Source organism: Aotus nancymaae, unplaced genomic scaffold (genome assembly GCF_030222135.1).
Source record: "Aotus nancymaae isolate 86718 unplaced genomic scaffold, 86718_ANA_hifiasm-v0.15.2.pri h1tg000002l, whole genome shotgun sequence".
Taxonomy (NCBI): Eukaryota; Metazoa; Chordata; class Mammalia; order Primates; family Aotidae; genus Aotus; species Aotus nancymaae.
The window spans coordinates 29,433,930-29,449,862 of record NW_026988413.1 but is presented as its reverse complement, the minus strand read 5'-3'; the positions used below and the strand labels follow the sequence as shown (position 1 = coordinate 29,449,862).

At 37.3% G+C, this 15,933-nt stretch overlaps 1 protein-coding gene across 2 annotated transcripts in view; it reads right to left on the bottom strand.

The window, feature by feature from the left end:
* Nucleotides 1-1,388: 1,388 nt before the first annotated feature.
* Nucleotides 1,389-15,933, bottom strand: part of ZNF800 (zinc finger protein 800) — a 53,780-nt gene continuing 39,235 nt past the window's right edge. For both annotated transcript variants that reach the window (XM_064373683.1, XM_021673584.2), the window contains 2 exons: nucleotides 2,660-2,719; nucleotides 1,389-1,488 (listed from right to left, as the gene is read on the bottom strand). In XM_064373683.1, coding sequence (XP_064229753.1) covers nucleotides 1,404-1,488; nucleotides 2,660-2,719 — 145 coding nt within the window. In that variant the 3' untranslated portion in view covers nucleotides 1,389-1,403. The remainder of the gene's footprint in view (nucleotides 1,489-2,659; nucleotides 2,720-15,933) is intronic.

Here is a 15,933-nt window from a genome sequence, read left to right as displayed (position 1 = left end):
GTTACAAAGTGAATGAATTGTTAAATAAAATGTGTTCTTTTGCTCTATGCTGACAAATATACCTATGTAATTTCCTAGAAGGTTACATTCAAATTAAGAATTTTAGATTCCTTGGAGTCCCATGCTAGAACATGGTGGCCTGCTAAGTATAGGTCCCTATTCCATACCCCCACTGCATTTCACCAAAGGGCCTCACATGCTTGTGTGTGATTCTTCAGCCTGAAGAACCAGGCTATGTCCACACCTCTGCAAATGGCCATCCTTTGGCCTCCCTTTGGTCCTAGGTGTGCTCAACTGGTGGCACAGTAGGATTAACCTGAAGGTAGGTCTGTTTGGATTGAGAGTTCTGGGCCCCAGGAGCCCAGAATGTAACCTAAAGAAGAGGGCTTAGGTTCTAAGTGGACATATGCCCTTGGCTGCACAGATGCTTTACCCTGGCAGAGCAGGAGTGCCCAAAGGAGGGTCAGGGGAAGCCCTGTAAAGCATGAGTCCAAAGCAGGGCCTGTCTTGCCTGTCTGACTGCAATCCTGAGACCACATCCTACAGCACGGCCAGACCAACTAATCAGTAAGCAACAAGAAGCATCAGAAAGTAAACTTTCTCTGGCTGGGTGCGGTGGTCACGCCTGTAATCCCAGCACTTTGGGAGGCCAAGGCGGGTAGATCACCTGAGGTCAGGAGTTTGAGACCAGCCTGGCCAACATGGTGAAACTCTGTCTCTACTAAAAACACAAAAAATAGCCAGGCATGGTGGTGCGTGTCTATAGTCCCAGCTACCTCAGAGGCTGAGGTGGGAGAATCACTTGAATCCAAGAGGCGGAGGTTGCAGTGAGCTGAGACAGTCCCATTGCACTCCAGCCTGGGTGACAAGAGTGAAACTCCATGTCAAAAAAAAAAGAAAAAGTAAACTTTCTCCATATGATAAATCAATTAAGAGTTGACTATTAATGCTAATTTAATTGGCACTGATATGTGTAAACAAAGCTAAAGACCCATGACTATGTTGCTAAGCCAATAAACAATTCACTGTTTCCCAAAGCCGTATAAAAATTATTAACAGGTCTTATTAGAAGAAAGCATTCAATAACAAAATGATTGAAGAAACACATATTTTGAAACAAACTTTTTTTCCTAGGAGACTTTCGTTTTGTTTTTTGATAGCATCTCACTCTGTCGCCCAGGCTGGAGTGTGGAGTGCAATGGCACCATCTCGCTTCACTTCAACCTCCGCCTCCCAGGTTCCAGCGATTCTCCTGCCTCAGCCTCCCAAGTATTGAGACTACAGGTGTGCACCACCAAGCCCGGCTTTTTTTTTTTTTTTTTTTTTGAATTTTTAGTAGAAATGAGGTTTCACCATGTTGGCCAGGCTGGTCTCAAACTCCTGACCCAAGTGATCTGTCTGCCTCAGTCTTCCAAAGTGCTGGGATTATAGGTGTGAGCCACCACACCCACCCAGGAGCCTTTAATACAAGAATGTGGCCTGTGAATCCTGAAACAGACAAAAAAAGTAAGTTATATTTCCCAGACTTGTATGGTGTGTGCTTATGTATGTGTGTGCGTGTGCACACATGCCTGCACATGTATGTATATCTCTTAGCAGTAGAATTCTGAAAATGCTATCAATCAACTAAAAAAAAAAAAATCACTGTATCAGAGTTCTTGAGTACACAGGATAGAAAATACTTATGGCCAGTTAAAAGAACAAATGAATTAAGTGGAAGGATATCAGGGAGCTTTCAAGGCTCCAGTTTGAAAAGCAAGCAGCTTGGACAGTAGAAACCACAGCAAGAAGAGCCCTGCCCTAGAGCTACTGTTACTGAGATAAATGAGTTCTCAATCATCTCCATTTCCAACATCACAGGGAAATGATCACAAATAATAATTGAAAAAGTAAGCAAAAAGAGCATGAGTCCAATTCAACAAAAAGAAAGAGAAAGATTTACAGGAACAATCTTAGAAGGAAATACAATGGAATTTTAGCAATGCTTTTCTGTGGGTATTGAAGTTACAGGGGATTTTTATTTTATTTATGTACGTAAATTACATCTGTAATTATAAAAAACAAATATCTTTCAAACTACTTTTGCCAAGTCTAAAAGAAAAATTGTTCTAATGCCAAAATTTTGAGACAAAGTCTATGTTCACAATATTCAAATCCTTCCTAATTTCATAAACTTTGATGAGTTGCTCTAATTATCATTTGATCTTTTAAATTTTATCATACTTGAGGATTTATGGTGCAATAAACATTTTTAAAGTTCTCTCTTGACTTTTATATGGGTAAATAGGACTTTATAAAATCAGAATTCCTGTAAATTATTGGCATTAGTGGTGCACCAAGTCCCTGCTGTCAGTGATTATTATAGCTGCCACTAGCTGGTGCTATTGGTAGAATCTTGTAACAAGGAACTCTCCACGGTGCTTGTATACAACTTCAGATGAGACTACTTCACAGATAATTTCACTTTTTCCAAACAAAATCAGCTCTTTATTAAAGTGGCAACATAAATATTAATAAGTTTATTCTTTATTAAAAAGAAAGCAGGATTAACAATAACAAAAACATCACAAAACTATCCTAAACAATACATCAAAAATAAAATAAAAGCAGCAATTATAATCCATTATTATTAAATAGCAACAATTAAGAGACTACATACCAAAACTTTTGAGATGCAGTCAAAGCTGTGCCCAGAGGTAAAGTTATAGTCTTACGTGTCCTATTAATTAAATAAGAAAAAATAAAAATAAATGAACTAAGTCATCAATTAGTACAAAACATTCATAAAACAACAAAATAAACATAAAAAATAAGGAATGAATTAAAGATGAAAAGTTATATTAATATTATATCAAATAGAAAAAATAGAATTGATGAAATACTCAAGCACTGGTTCCTTAAAAAGACTGGCAAGTCTAATAAAAGAAAGGAAAAAAGTAACAAAAAAGACTAGAAACGAGAAAGAAGCCATAACCAGAGATACAGAGAAAAACACTTTTAATTATAATTATATATAGACAACAAATTTTAAAATTCTATGAAAATGCATGATTTTCTTTAAAAATACGATTCTTTAAATTGATACTCAAGAAGTGATAGTTAAAACCATAGAAAAAGTTTTTTAAGTTTTCAGAGAATTGTCTTCTACTCATCCTCCCTTAAGGAGATTGAGGTCTGAACAGTGTTATGGGTGAGTTTCTCCAGACCCCAAAGAATAGCCAATTCATATACTATGTACCAATCTAGAGCATAAAACAAGATGGAAAATTCATTTTTCGAAGCTGATAAAGGTAAAATTCAAAAATGTAAAACTACAACCTAATCTTATTCACAAATGTAAATGTAATAATCAAATAAAATGTAAAAAATTAAGTTCAATATTGTTATACAAAAAAAGCAGGGCAACCACCATGATGAAACAGGATACATCTCATGCAGAAATAATCCAATATTGAGAAACTATTAACATAATTTATTGTGATAATAGGCCAGAGGATTAAAACCACATGATCATTTCTAGTTGCCTAGAATATGGTTAATATAACTGAACAACTTCCAATAAAATGCTTAGCATATTTGAACCAGCAAACCACATCCTCAACCTGATAAAGACCTGTATTTCAGTCTGAGAGCTAACATTTAAAAGCTGGTAAAATTTAATGGCATACCTAACAATTCAGGAATAAGGACAAAGTTATCACCATCACTTATTTAACACATAAGACATAAGTACTACAAAGGAAGAGAGAAAAATCATCATAAATTATACTTAAAATGACTGGCTACTTAGAAGAGAACCAACTAGGAGTATTAATGAAGGGTTTCAGAAAAGCTACCAAATACAAAAATCAATAGCTTGACCCCAGAAGGAGCAATCAGTTATTAAAAAATAATGGAAAAATGTTCCCATTCAAATGCAATAAAATAAATGAAATGCCTAATAATGCAATTAATAAAAATATGCAAGACATACAAAATTACTAAAGAGCATTTGGGAATTGTCTTCAGTAACCTTGACACATGATAAGTTCCTAAATGAGAAATTTAATATTACAAAGTTGGCAATTCTCCCCAAATTAGTCTATACTGTTGAAGCAATTCTAAACAAAATTGCAATAGAATTTCTTTTGGAACATGATCAAAACATAACTAAATCTTACCTGGGAGGATACATGCACAAATATATCCAAAAATATTTTGAAAAAAAAAAGTAACATTTACCCCATTAATTAAGATGCTAAATATACAGTAAAGCAAATGATAAAATGGCAATAACTAAAACAGCATGGTTCAGGAACAGAGGGTACAAAAAAATTAAACAAACAGTAAATTCAGAAACCACTCCAAGTGTGTGTAAGAATTCAATATTTGATAAATGTGGAATTTTTAAAACAGTAGAAAAGGAAGTTTTCAATAAATGACGATGTAACAACTAAATAAATATTTAGACCCTTAATCACACCTATATCAATAATAAATTCCATATGGAGTAAAAATTCAAATCTAAAAAATTAAAATTAAAAAAAGACAGATATTTATATAACATTGGGAAAGAGAAGACGTTTTTAAACATATCACCAAAAGTAGAAATCATGAAAGACAGATTTATCTAAATGAAAACTGCAACATTTCTGTTTATCAAAGACATCATGGATTAAATTGATAGATATCTGACAAAGGACAAAATGTCTGCAGCATACAGAACAAACAAATGGTTAGTGGTTTTAATCTATAAAGAGTTCTTATAAATCAATAAAAAAGTGAACCCTCAACAGAAAAAATACCAAATATGTTCATTCATTCCTTCAACAGATATTTACCGTGCACCTAATATGTGTCAAATATTTTGCTACAGGTGGAAAATACAATGTTGAAGAATCTAGACATCCAAACATGGTCTCTTCTTTTATACTTTCTAGTATGGGAAATAGACCTCCCCAAAAGGTAAATAAACAAGTAAATAACATTACAAGTTGAGATACAGGATTAGAGTGATGAAGAAAACAGAGGGCTGATACAGCAAATGGGAAGAGAGAAAGGTAGGGTCTACTTTCAATAGAGTGTTCCGTGCAAGTCTTTCTCAATATGTTATATTTCATCAGTTATCTAAAGGATAGGGTTGTGGTGGGAGAGAGTGGCTGTGAAAAGCAGCTTAAGTAGACAGAACATCATTTCCTAGGCCCCTGAGGTGCAGAAAATATCTTGGCATATTGGAGGAATCAGTGTGGCTGCATTTGAGTGGGCAATAAACAGAGGAACATAGACTAGGGTAAAAGGATAGGTAAGGGTCAGATTGTGCAAGGCTATATGAGCCATGGTAAGGGGTTTAGATTTTACCCTAAAAGCAACAATTTGCTTAATTCAATTTGTGAGAAAGGTTATTGCTGCCACTCTATCAAAAATGTATTGGAGTGATTAAGAATGGTGGCAGAGAGACCAGGTAGGACTGGTGTCACAATATCCCAGTAGGAAAGAATAGACAACTCCATTAAAAAGTTTGGTTCTAAAGGAGAGCTGAGAAATGGCTCACAGATGGAGAAGATGTGAACGAGGAAAGGTGTGGTTAAAATGAAATACACTGGAGCACATGTACAGGGAATAATCCATTGAGAGGAGGCGGGATTGAGGATGCAGAAGAGAGAAGAGGGAAAAACCTAAGGAGGAAGTCCTTGAAAAGGCAAAGGGGCTGGGTTTGGGGCATGAAAGGAGGGACTTGCCTGTGAAGTTCCTTCTATCACAGAAAGGAAGGTTACCAAGGTAGCTGGGTTGGAGGGTCTTGTGGTGACAAGATGAGGAAGTCTGTATTTAGTAAATTCTGTTTTCTTAGGGAAATGTGAAGCAAATGGGGAGGAAAAGATCAGAACATTTTGAGGAGATGAAAAGGTATGAACAATAGTTTCAGATGTGAGGAACTGAGATAAGGTAGGAACAACAGCACCGACTTGAGGTCTGAGTTAATGGATTGAAAGTAAAAATGAGTAGGTTGAATTGTGTGTTTTTCTCAAACAAAATGTTCAGTTGTCCCAGAAAGGCCCATGGAAGGCAGATGGTAAGATTCATCCAGAATTGAGATTTTGTCAGGAAAGTAAATAGAAATTGAGGTTCAAGAGTGCTGAAAGCACTGTATTTCGAGAAGAATGATGATAATGGACCAGAGAATCTAGGCTAAGCAAGGATGAGAATGCAAGACATGGGCTGATAAACAGTGGAAAAAATGAAGCAAACGAATTAGCTGTCAGTGAGCAAGAAATCTAGGATAGGAAGATGATGATTGGAGCATGGAATGTCTGATAATGTGCTAGTTCAGGTCCTTTTAGAAGCAGACACCAAGACAGGGTTCAATGTGCAAGAGTTTTATTGAGGGAACTCCTGTGAAGGATAAAGGGGAGGAAGCAGGAGAGGGCAAAGGAAACTTCATGTCATAATACGGGTCTGACATCTGTGAAAGGAGAGGGGAACTGGGCCCAAGAGCCTCAGAGTGCATGCAGCACAGTTCTCAGAAAGTTTCAACCAGGGCGCTCAGGTGTTCCCAAGCCAAACTTGCTCATCAGAGGAGTCCTGCATCTTCCATGAATGTGCCACCTCCAACACCCCATGCTGTGCCCAATCACTGACTGGGAGTAGTGCTGGAGAAGCATGGCCTCAGTGCAAACCCAGCAGTGAATGCCTTGGGAAGGCAGGGGGACCTGTCATCACCTCCACTCCCTGGAGCGGGAGATCTGAGAGGTAATGATCACCACAGACAAGACTGTAGAGAGGATGTGGATTCTAACTATGACAAAGTCTAAAACTGTCGAGCAAGGACTGAGTCTGAAGGGGAGAAATGATCACTGGAGATGAAGTTATAGGAAGGTGGGGACTAGATGTTGGAGTTCAAGTTCAACCACAGTTATGTGTAACACAACTCCAGGTTGTGTCAAGCACCCCACACTCACTGAGGATATGGACAGTTATTAAAACAATCTTCTAGCAGATGGCAATATTTGGAGTGGTTGGGGGGGCAGGGGCTGGGGAACTAGCTTGTCGATGCCAGGATTTGAGGTGAAGGTTCAAATAGGAGCTAGTCTTTGAAGAACTAATTACGACAAAACTCACTAGGAATAAGAAATCTATAAATTACAAGCTGTAAAAAAAAAAAAAGAAGATGGTATTGTCCAATGACAAGATTCTCAAAGAAGCCGGGATTTTGGCAGGCAGAGGACATACTGCCCTGGAGCAGCCATGACTCGCACGGAGACCGCCCCAGCCCGTCCCTAAGGCACGTGGTCCTCTAGAGGGCTTCGCAGGAGAGTCCTGGCTCAAACCAGGGCCGGTGAGAGGGGTTTGAGGCGAGGCAGAGGACTCAGGAGTCTGCGAATGACAGGCCTGCACGTGGAGACGGCCACAGCGAGGTGCCTGAGGTACCGCGGTGAGAAGGGAGGGCGAGGTCCCGCCGGCGGCCAGGCGGCGGCGCTCACGGGGCCGCGGGCTTACCCAGGCCCCGGGATGCCAGCTGGCGCTCCCGGGCGGCGCCACCGCGGAGCTTGGCGCGGCAGCTGGCTGCAGCCTGACGCGTGGTGACGGCGCCCGCGGGTGGGCAGCGGCTCCCGGGGGCGGCCGGGCGCAGGGCGGCGGCGCTGCGGGACGACGGCTTCGCGAGGCTTCGGCCCGCACGGGTGGCAGCGATCCCAAGGAAGGAAAGACAAAGACACGCGGGTTAGAAACCAGGGAAAGCGCGCCGACGCCTCTCAGCCCCGCAAGAGTTGCAGACCCACGGGCAGTGCAGTGCCACTTTCGCCCAACAGGATGCCACGAGAGAAAACTGCAGTGGTCAGAGGAAAACAGATCCAATTCAGGTCTCATGCAACAACTGGCTGGCAATTTAGGAAAATGTATCAAAACCCTTAAATGGCTGAATACTGTTTGACCCAGAAAGTCTAGCTTGAGAATTTTCCCTTAAGAAATAATTATGAATACCTACAAATTTTTCATACAAGGTGTTCAGTGCAGTATCTATAGTAGAAAAAAAATGCCAGAAAAAAGGGGAAAAAGAATGGAAATGTCCTATACCTAACAATAAGGTATTGGTTACAGTCTTTTTCTTACAGCGAATACTAAACTGCTATTAAAATAATGCTGTGAAATGATATCTAATGATATGGAAAAGAATTGATATATGCAATGAAAAAAAATCATTTTCATCTCCATTTGTACCATATGTGTGTGTATACTTACGTGTACATGTGTGTAAAAATGACACATCACTTTTGTAATAATGGAGAGAAACACGCCAAAACGTTAAGCAGTTATCTCCAGCCGATAAAGCTGCAGGTAACCCTTTTTTAACTTATGTTTCCCAAATTTCATACTCTAAGCATGTTTTATAGTAAAAAATATATAATACAAGGAATTTTACTCCATTCTTATGTACCCATTGTATATTTATCTCAATTCAAATTCATGTATTTATTTTCTATTGTGTAGCAAAGTGGTGGACATCAAAAGATTTTTTAAATTGAATAGTCCACAAAAGTAGTTTATTTTCCTCAAAAGTTATGTGTAAATTACAGTATTACAGAAGAGTTTATTACTTAGACATTTTGCAGTTAATCAAAGCCACTGTCTTTTGTGATGGTATACCTTATTTAACTATAGTAATAATTTCCACTTCAGAAAAAAAATTCTGGGCTTTTGAGAAATGAGAAATGTAATTTGATTTGTAATTTCCACTGACTTGGGAACACAAAGTTTGCTAAAAACAGAAAAATGTGGGACAAATGTTTTAGGTAATACCAATGTTTTACAGTAATTCAATGAATTTCTCTTTAGTTTGAAATAATTCAATGGGATCAAAACTAAAATATGACAATGAACTAGAATCTAAGCTTAACATCCTGGTCTCCCAATCATAAATTAACTTAAAATTTTAAGCTAATACCTAGGGAGTCTTGGTTTTGCTAAACCTTGTTCCAGGAATGTGCATAAAAGTGATAATAAAATTATAATAATTTAACACAGGTAAGAGGTTCCAGGGCTTTGTTATTTGATCTATAGAAGATCCATTATAAGTTTCAAATATATTTTAAGCTAAAGTGAGCTCAGAGTTGTCAGGCTGATTTTATTTAATGATGAGCAAATCCAAGATTAGATGTGTATTGGAATGTTGCTTTGTTGCTTAAAAGCAACATGTGATGACATTAAGTAATCACACCATCCTGTAAGTTTCCTTCACCCTGAAGGTACTGGATACAATTACTGTGTCTGGAAGCATACTTTTGGTATTAAAAAAAAAAAAAAAAAAAAATCAGAAAAAAAAAAATGTCCAAAGAGAACAAATCCCCTTAAGGCCAAAAGTTTTTGTTAACCAACTGCTCCTGAATAAAATGAAGGTTGTATGAGCTTTTTATAAAACATTTTCTCTCAAAAACCTTATTATTCACCAAATGTTGTAACTAAACAGTGTTAAATACAGATAAGACAGAAGAGCATTTATTACTGGTGCTACAGTCCAGCTTTCACTAATCATACAGTGATTTCAATTTAACTTGACATTTTTCGAGTGCCTATTATATCTTCTGCACTGTCCTCAGACAGTAAAAACAAAAAAGATAACGTTCCTACCTTTGAGAAGCTCTATCTAGAAAATTACCTTCAGATTACTCAGATATGGGGGCTAACCTGCATCCCTAAATCACTCACCACTGTCCTGCCAAAGCTTCACATCCCATATTCTTCAGATGAGCTGATTTCCTGTCATTTCTTTGCTCAGATTTATCCAAAGCAACCCACTGTCTCCACAATAGCTAAATCAATAGTTCTTAGCCGTTCAGGGAAGTCAAAGACTAGTTACGAGATTCTGACTAAAGATATGGACTTCCTCCTCCAGAAACATGCACAGAAATGCATACACCATATACTTTGTTTCGCTGCACCAGAAACTGATTTCCTGGACATAAGCAATATTTATAAAGGATTATGCCTTCTTTCTCTTTTGAAAGAAAAATGGCTGTTTCCTGGGGGAAAAAAATTTTAGAAAATTCTGACTTTGAGTCAGTTTTTTGAAAACTCAATGAGATTTAGTTTAAATGAGTTGAAATTATGCTTTGGCTTTTGACATGGCAACATATACTTCATCTTTGATAATCCATTACAACTTTTTCCCTATGGCAACAAGTGCTGAAATCCTTGACTAGTAAAGGTACATATTTAATAGAACCAAAGCAAAATTGCATAGAATGGAATTTGCCAGGTTAAGGTGGCCCGCATACTGGAACACCAAATTCCTCCAAGACTTTCAAGTTAGACTCAACTCACATTATTTCCTCTGCCTTCAAGTTCAATTAAGACTTCTGCTAACTCAGCAGATCTCTGTCTGGTTAGAGAAAAACATCACACCCTGTTCCAATTTTTTGGCAACACCTTTTGGAAAGGTGGTGACAGCTGCTGATATGGAAAGTAACGAGGCACAATGACGTGCAGCAATCCTTTCCTCATCAAGCGGGAAAACCATGCTGTTCCTGACATCACAGGTGCACCAGCTGCCCTCAGAGTGCAATTTTTCTTCTTCCACTTGAGTAAGATTATTTTGAAGATGCTGACAGTCTTTCCAGTTTCCAAAAGGTGTTCTAAAATGGAATTCTTTGATGATATCAGCAAGTACATGAAAATGTGAAGCTGGATGCATTGAGAGGCATCAACAGTTTCATCTAGTTGCATGCTGAAGAGAAATATGCATAGCTGCCCATTTCTTCCAAGTCTGAAGTGAGGTGTCATCTGACAGGAGACCTCAATTTTCTTTCATGGGCCCCATTTAAGAACCTTTGAGTCAAACTATTTGATTCTGCATTTCCTTACACTACTGTTTCCAGCCTCTATAGTTTTGTTCTTGGCATTTCACCCATTGAAAAATGTTTTCTCCCTCCTCTCATCTATTCAAATTCTTTCCATCTCTCAAGACCCAGACCAAAGCCAATCTCTTTCATTAAACTTTCCCTGATTACCGCAGCCTGGAATATCTCTCTCTCTTCTGAACTCTGACAGTGGTTCCTACCTTTGACCCCAGTTCTCAAAATGTGGTTCTGAGACCACCACCTTCAAAAATCCACCATAATATGTATTTTTACAAGCACCAGAAAGAGCTGTGGTAATTTCTCCAGTTTTCCTGAATCTTCTTTGCCCCTCTTAAAAGAGTAACTCACCTCCCAGATGGATGGAGAGTAGAAGACTGACAATGAATATTTTTTGTGGGATGACCAACTGGCTCATCTGAATCATTTCTTTCTGTATTCATTTTCACACAAAATGTTTTGTCAGTCGTGTATCTCTCAGGGTTGTAGTGTCATTGCTGACTGCTGAAATCCTATCTTTACCCATGGATTTTCAATCACAACCTCCCAGTGCCATAGCCATCCTTCTAAGGATTCAGATGCTGCTACCATTTTCAAAACAACTTTACACTCTATGAGAAAGAATTTAAACAGAGCTTAAAATGAAACCAAGCACAGTTAGATGGATAGGGCTACAACTGACATCATATACTCAAATAAGATATAAAATCAAATGTATTCTGGAACTGAGCAGTAACTTCATCTCTTCCAACAGATTCACATTACACATGGGGAAATATGGAGAATGGGGCATTTCAGAGCAATAAACTGAAACTTAAAAAAATAAAAATCTCAAAGTTAAAACAATAGCAAAATCACACCAAAGGCAGTGTCCTAATTAGCACATGGAGTCAACGTTAAGGTTAAATAAATGAAATTGAAGAATTAAATGAAAAGATTTAAAGGATGAAAATAACTCAAAATGTAAAAGATGGATCACACTCATCTATTAAAATGGCCCAAAAGACTGTCTTTGATATTACAAGTAACAGGGTGACTTGGATTCAAAACCAGATATGCTTATTCATAATAATAGTTATCATGTACTTACTGTATGCCAGGAATTGGGCTAAGTGTTTTACATACATTAATTAGCTCAACTGTAATAAATTATAATTTAAAAAATGTATTAAATGAGAAAGTCTATAACACCTCTGTAAGAAATGAAGAAAGTAAAAGCTGGCTGTACATCTGTGACCTGGTCTAGTAGAAAGGATGCTCTGAATATTGAACAATATATGGTCTGAGTGGCAGTTGCATTCCTATGGGGAAGATGAGTGTGTCGCACTACCAAAGCTTGCTGACACTGGTTGCTGAGAGCTGATTCAATGCTCATGAAGCAACCTTCTGATTATAATTCATCTTTCTATGTAGATTTGCCTACTGGGAGAAAATGTACTGAACCATAAACATGAGAAACCATTGGGCCTGATACTTCCCATCACAAATTAAAGAACTGAATTATGGTATTTATACGCTACTATCTATGAGGCTGGTTAAAGTGGTGCAGGCTTCTAGTACCTAGTTGCCTCACTGAATGAACCAATAATCAGGGTCAGCCTTAGAAAGCAGTGGCCACGTCGAAGTTACCTGTGAGGCCTGGCAGGGAGGCCAGCCTGCCCTCTGTCTTGCTGTTCGCCTTCTTTAAACAGCAAAATCCCATGTGATTACACACACAGGCACACACACACACACACACACACACACACACACACAAGAAATAACCATTTTAATTAGAAATGGAAATGATGGGAAAAGGGGGAACAAAATATAGTGTTTTTCCATGATCTAGAGCACTACCTTGTGAGCTTAGTTGTTATAGCAGAGAAGGCCAAAGGTGTTTTTTTCCCCAATGGCACCAATAAGTACTTATTTCGCTTATTAAAAGAATCAGTCACCTAAGCAAAAAGAAAAAGTTCAAGAACTTGGACATATAAACTTTTACCAAAGAATAAATGTAAAAACATTTCAGGTGTCCACAAATACATGCAATATATCATTACTTAGGGGTGTTGTTTCTTTTTGGGATCTTTTGTTGGCCAGTTTTTGTTTCCTGACATCATTTCCATAGGAGAGAAACTTAATAAATATAGCAGGATCCTAATACGACTCATCACAATTGTTGATAAGACTTTTAGTTCATTATCTCACATCAAGAATTCCAGCCAGGCACGGTGGATCACGAGGTCAAGAGATCGAGACCATCCTGGCCAACATGGTGAAACCCCATCTCTAACAAAAATACAAAAATTAGCTGGGCGTAGTGGCGTGCGCCTGTAGTCCCAGCTACTTGGGAGGCTGAGGCAGGAGAATTGCTTGAACCCGGGAGGCGGAGGTTGCAGTGAGCTGACATTGTGCCACTGCACTCCAGTCTAGCGCCTGGTGACAGAGTGAGACTCTGTCTCAAAAAAAAAAAAAGAATTCCAAAGTCAGAATACGATTAGGACCCTGTATTCAGGGTTGAGGATAACACACATAAAAGCTGTACTAAAGCTATGAACCTCAAGAATACGATCTTACTTGTTCAACTACTGAATTTTAACTATGATGATGGTGTTATGAAAATATATTTTTAGTCTGATTAACTTTTTTTCCAATCAACAACAGTTGGAGAATAGTTAATACTATTTTCAAACAGAATTACACAGTTAATAATACATTGAGAAGGCCTGCCATCTTTAGGAAGAAAGCAGAATTACTGACTAATTATCTAACATAAAGTTCAAATATAAGTGCTCAACCTCTATGAATATTGTCACGGACACTTGGCATGGAACACATTTTTTAATGGATTTGTCTTTTGTGATACAATTTGGTCCATAAGATCTAAAATCAAACAGTTCTGACAGGCTCTATTTTTCTCCGAAAATTAAAGCAATAATTGCACTGATAAGTTGGCCAAAAAAAAACCAGAATGATCAAAATTAATGGTGTATTTTTATGTAGATGATCATGAGTCATATCAAGATAAAAAGATAAAGTTACAAACTGTTTTGAGAAACAAATGAAAAACTATTTCTGTGATATGCATTTGAGGTTGGAGATTTTAAAATTTAGAAAATGAAACAAACATCCGTGGTTTGATACTTATAACATCACTGCTTCTCACTAGCCTTGAGATAAACTGTTTGTACATACTGTACAAATTTTTACACAAGTCTGAAGGTAAATGATTTCCCTGGAAACTTCATCTGCCAATTCTTTCTCAAATAGAAAAGTAAATATACAATTAGCTATTTTTGGTAAACAGCAATAACAGCTATTTATAAATTTCCTTGTTTTTTAACTTTCAACTTTATTTATCACAAAATTAATCAGTGACCCTCTCTTCCTGAAAGAAATGTGAAATACTACATCATGTTGCATGTGAAGTACTCAACACATATACTAGAAATAATTTAATACTCTGTCCATTCATATTAACAAAAAAGTTGTCTAAAAATAGGCAGTATAGCAAAATGGAAGGCTCATGGACCAAGGAACAAAAAAATTCCAAGCTCTACAATTTTCAGACATATTGTTAAGTAAAAAAAGGCAAGGTGCAGAAAAGTATGTATAATATGCTACCATTTGTGTGAAGGACAATGTATACACTTCTATGGTTGTACATACATGAAATAGCTCTTAAAACCCCCAGAAACTGGTAACTTCTTGCCTCTGGGGAAGGTAATGGAAGAACTGAGAGATGGGGTAGGGAAAAAACTTACCTTTAACAGTATACCTTTTTGTACTTTTTAAAAACATGTTATTACATATTAAAATAATCTTTAAGAGATAGCTGGCTTCTATTCCTGACTTCTTCATCGGCTACACATTTGACCTTGTGCAATCACTTACCTCAATTTTTTTCCATTTTAAAATACTAAATCTCTAGATTCTCCACGTACAACTCAACAAAATTATGGCTCAATCAAAGGTATATACAAAATGACAGGTGTTAAATAAAGTAATTATAAGCCTTAATATGCAATGACTTACTCTTCTTTCTTTTTATTCTGTATCAAAAGTGTGGTTAACCCACATTTTTAACATATCCAAACTATTGCTTCTGAGATATACACTCTCAAAACATTTCAATTATTGAATAAATATTAAATGTAAATATAAAGAGGTAGAATTTTTGTGGTAGAGTTTCAAAATTGAACCTGAGATAGGAAAAAGCTGAAAATCACCCCTATGTCTCCAAAAGAATCTTCTAAAAATCATCCATAATCTTTATAAACAGAAGATACTGTTTATAAAGAACCAGAGGTAACCAAGAGTAGAGCAATAGAAAGCTTAACTAGGAAAAGTAGGACATGAAGAAGGCACTACAAAAAAGAAATCAAAACTTATTGAGACCTTATAGGACAGGGAGAATGTGGATAGCCCTGGTGACCCATTCTTTCATAATCCTACATGCTGCAGGGTAAAACTGCAAGCCTTGGGTCTCAAAGGGCTTAGGGTCTAATCATGCGGGGCAGTGTAATTAATAATGCAATAATAACACAAAGGATGGAAGTGAAAAATAAATAGTAAGGAAATGTGAATTTATCAGAAGAGGTCTCCATGACTTGGGACTATCAAGAACAGATTCATTGAAGAAACAGGACTTCAAAGTCTATGTAATAAGCAAAGATTAAAATGGATAAGTAGCATGGATAAAATGAAGAAGTCAAGCAAGGAGAGTCAGTTCTAGTAGGATGGGAGCAGTAATCGTAGATAAGAGGATGATGAATTTAGTTTTAGAAAGAGTTTGATTCTAAATAGCAACTTGGCTAAAAATATTAAAAATTATTTTTCAAATCTTGGGTTGCCAAATTTTCTGTATAGAATACGACATAGGAATGGTGACATGCTAGTAATACATCAAAACTAGCTGACTAGGCAAGATCAACACATATCTAAATCCAACTTTTTAATAGGCAGGGCCATGAGGTATGAGAAAATCACACACAGGATGTTTGACAATCATCTTCCAGTATTTTCTTGCAGGTACCTAATATTATTTCCTAACACAACTTTCATAGTCAGGAATCAGCTCCACCCAAAAAACACAAACCAATAAATCAAGAGATGCCAGTTTTAC